This window comes from Mesoplodon bidens, assembly GCF_964165515.1.
Source record: "Mesoplodon bidens genome assembly, chromosome: 7".
NCBI classification, from domain to species: Eukaryota; Metazoa; Chordata; class Mammalia; order Artiodactyla; family Ziphiidae; genus Mesoplodon; species Mesoplodon bidens.
Genome location: NC_138164.1, coordinates 104,079,023 through 104,082,743, shown reverse-complemented (window position 1 = coordinate 104,082,743; position 3,721 = coordinate 104,079,023). Strand labels below are relative to the sequence as shown.

Genomic DNA, 3,721 nt, shown 5'->3' with positions numbered 1-3,721 from the left:
ACAGCCTCCCCATTCCTTCCATGGCATCATATTCTTTTTTTTTTTTTTTTTTTTTTTTTTTTTTGCGGTACGCGGGCCTCTCACTGTTGTGGCCTCTCCCGTTGCGGAGCACAGGTTCCGGAAGCGCAGGCTCAGCGGCCATGGCTCACGGGCCTAGCCGCTCCGCGGCATGTGGGATCTTCCCGGACCAGGGCACGAACCTGTGTCCCCTGCATCGGCAGGCGGACTTTCAACCACTGCGCCACCAGGGAAGCCCCATCATGTTCTTTTATATGAGTAACCTCTTTGTCATTTGTGTATATTATCCTTCTCACATCTTTTTATAAATGGGAGTAGGGAATATACTGATAAACGCATATGTGAATTGTATCTTAATAACATTAGGATGGTTCTGATCACTCAGTAAGATCAACAACTCCCCTGTTTAGCCCTTCCCCAGATGTCATATGTTAAGATCTGAGTATCTCATTGATTTTATAGTATTCCCAGTAGAGGTCCCCTAGCCAGGGTTTTAAATCCAATTATTCAGTAAGATGAAACATGGGGAGTAATTCATATACAAACTTATAACTTGAAAGAGTTTTCAACAATAGAGTTGGATTCTTTATGGGAGAAAATAGAGATTAAGGATGAACTGCCCAAGTTTACACAGGAACTTTACACAAACTGCCCCAACCTAGTATCTAGGAATATTATTTTCTAGCTCCACAGTATTTCTATAACTGTCTCTTATAGACCTGTTTAAGATAATCTGTTATTGGCTTAAAATATTATTTGTAACTATTTTTTAAACATCTTTATTGGAGTATAATTGCTTTACAATGGTGTGTTAGTTTCTGCTTTATAACAAAGTGAATCAGCTATACATATATATATATCCCCATATCTCCTCCCTCTTGCATCTTCCTCCCTCCCACCCTCCCTATCCCACCCCTCTAGGTCATCACAAAGCATCGAGCTGATCTCCCTGTGCTATGTAGCAGCTTCCCACTAGCTATCTGTTTTACATTTGGTAGTGTATATAAGTCCATGCCACTCTCTCACTTCGTCCCAGGTCTTAATGATAGTTTTTTCATCATAAAATTCTTTCTTTCTTACAACAGATTACAGATGACCAATGGAAGATCAGAATCAAACAGCAGTGACTGACTTTCTTTTCTTGGGCCTCACGGATCATCTCTATCGGCAGATTGTCCTCTTTGTCATTCTCCTCCTTGTCTATCTTGCCACAGTGGGGGGCAATTTGGGGATGATCATTCTCATATGGGTGGATCCCAGACTCCACACACCTATGTACTTTTTTCTTAGCCATTTGTCCTTTGTGGACATGTGTTCCTCTTCTTCCATTGCCCCCAAGACGCTGTGTGATATCTTTGCAAAGAAAAAGGACATCTCTTTGATGGGTTGTGCTGCACAGATGTGGTTCTTTGGTCTTTTTGTGGCAACCGAATGTTTCCTCCTGGCTTCCATGGCCTATGATCGGTATATGGCCATCTGTAAGCCCTTGTTGTACACACTTGTTATGTCCCAGAGGGTCTGTGTACAGCTGGTTATAGGCCCTTATGCTGTGGCTCTTATAAGCACCATGACTCACACAACTCTCACTTTTTGCTTACCCTTCTGTGGTCCAAATATTATCAATCACTTTTTCTGTGATATTTCACCACTGCTTTCCCTAGTGTGTGCAGACACCTGGACCAATAAGTTGGTGCTTTTCATCTTGGCTGGAGCAATAGGAGTACTCAGCAATCACGGTCTCCTATGTTTGCATCCTGATGGCCATCCTGAGGATCCAGACTGCTGATGGGAGGAGGAAGGCTTTTTTTTACTTGTTCTTCTCACCTGGTAGCTGTCTCCATCCTTTATGGGACTCTTTTCTTCATTTATGTCCGACCTAGCTCAGGTTCCTCCCTACTCATTAATAAAGTGATTTCTCTCTTTTACACTGTAGTGATCCCCATGTTGAACCCCCTCATCTACAACTTGAGGAACAAGGAGGTGAAAAATGCATTCAGTAGGAAGTTTGAAAGGAAAAATTGTCTAGTAAGTAGGTAAAGTAGAACTCTACTTGTGTTGTACCATAGCTGTTGGTGCAGAATGTTTAGTAAAAGGAACATTAGACTGGAAATCAGAAGCTTCATGTGAGTCTTGTCTCTGTCTGTTCAAGATGATTTAAAAAACAGAACAGTTCTTAAATAATTTTCTCCTCCAGTCTTGTTCTCTGTGACATGAGAGGGGTTTCAAAATAATATACAGATGGATTGAGAATATAAATGTGAAAATATACTAGAAGAAACTTAATATTTGTACAGTAGTGGATGTGTGAATACTGTTTAAACTGGACATGAAAACTGAAAGTTATAATGGAAAATTTAATGTACCACAATCAGTGTTAAAAGGCAAATAATAAAACAAGAGAAAATATTTATGCACATGTGCCAAGTGATGGGATAATATCCCTAATGTTCAAAGAACAGGCTAAAATTCAGAATCAGAAAACAATAGATAAATAAGCAAACAAAGAAAGAAGCAATTCTCAAATATGGGAATGCAAATTGCCAAAAATATATGGAGAAAACATTCAACGTCATGATTGTCCAAGTATATGAAATGAAATTAAAATGCAATGCCATGCCTTTCAATGCAGATGTAACATTGATTGTTTTAATGACGATGAAGTTCTTAGTTGGCTATGCCAGACTCATTATTTCTTGTTGATAGTATGAATTGCTCCATTTCCACAAAGCAATTTGGTAGTTTCCATTTAAAATGATAAATTTTATGGCATTTGAACTAGAAATCCCTCCATTAGCAATCTAGACTACAGAAATATAAATGCCAATGCATAAGATTCCCTACATTTCGGTGTTATGTGTAGTGACAATGAAAAATAAAATAAATAACCTGAATATCCATCACTGAGAGAAAAGTGAACTTTTTTCCATGTAATATTGTGCAGCAAATGAAGACTGAATTAGATATTGCTGGATTGAATTGGAGAGAACTATTGTATACAGTCTACTGTTAGTTGAGGGAAAAAATCACATTGAAGATCAATGTGTAGCACTGACCATTAAGAAAAAGGGCAAAACCTATATAATGAATAAGATGCAAGTGAAAGTGTAAATGAGCATCGAGAGAACTATAAAGGATATATATGTACCTGCTGACAATGATATTTCAATGGGAATGGTGTTAGAAGTAGGAAAGGTGAGCTTTTATTCATACACATTTTAATTGTAGCTTATTCATGCTCTCTGATCTTGCTTGGGCTTGATCTAGATGTACCATTTTCATCTTTGAAATATTTTAAATTAATATTTTTGTTCATCTCATATGAATGTAAACTGTTTCAGATCATCTTTTCTAATCAGAATGGAAAAGAATACGTTCCTCAAATCACTGGCTGTGTATCATGTCCAGAACTGGAGATCCATTAAATGATCCCACAAAGGAATAAGACTGCTAGTGGGACTGCTTTTGGAATTTGAAACAGTCTACAGGCATTCTTTTCTTTTATTGAAGTATAGTTGATTTACAATGTTGTGTTAGTTTCAGGTGTACAGCAAAGTGACTGAGTTATATTTGTATATACATATACATATAGATGTAATCTTTTTCAGATTCTTTTTCATTATAGGTTGTTATGAGATATTGAATATAGTTCCCTGTGCTATATGGTAGGTCCTTGTTGTTTAGCTGTTTTATATTTGGTAGTGTG

The 3,721-nt window shown here is 37.8% G+C and overlaps 1 protein-coding gene across 1 annotated transcript; it reads left to right on the top strand.

The window, feature by feature from the left end:
* Positions 1-1,117: 1,117 nt before the first annotated feature.
* LOC308619636 (olfactory receptor 5G3-like) lies at positions 1,118-2,055 on the top strand (the record flags this gene model as incomplete). Its single annotated transcript, XM_081238653.1, is given in 3 exon segments — positions 1,118-1,746; positions 1,748-1,820; positions 1,822-2,055. Coding segments are annotated over 3 exon segments (936 nt in total).
* Positions 2,056-3,721: the final 1,666 nt, after the last annotated feature.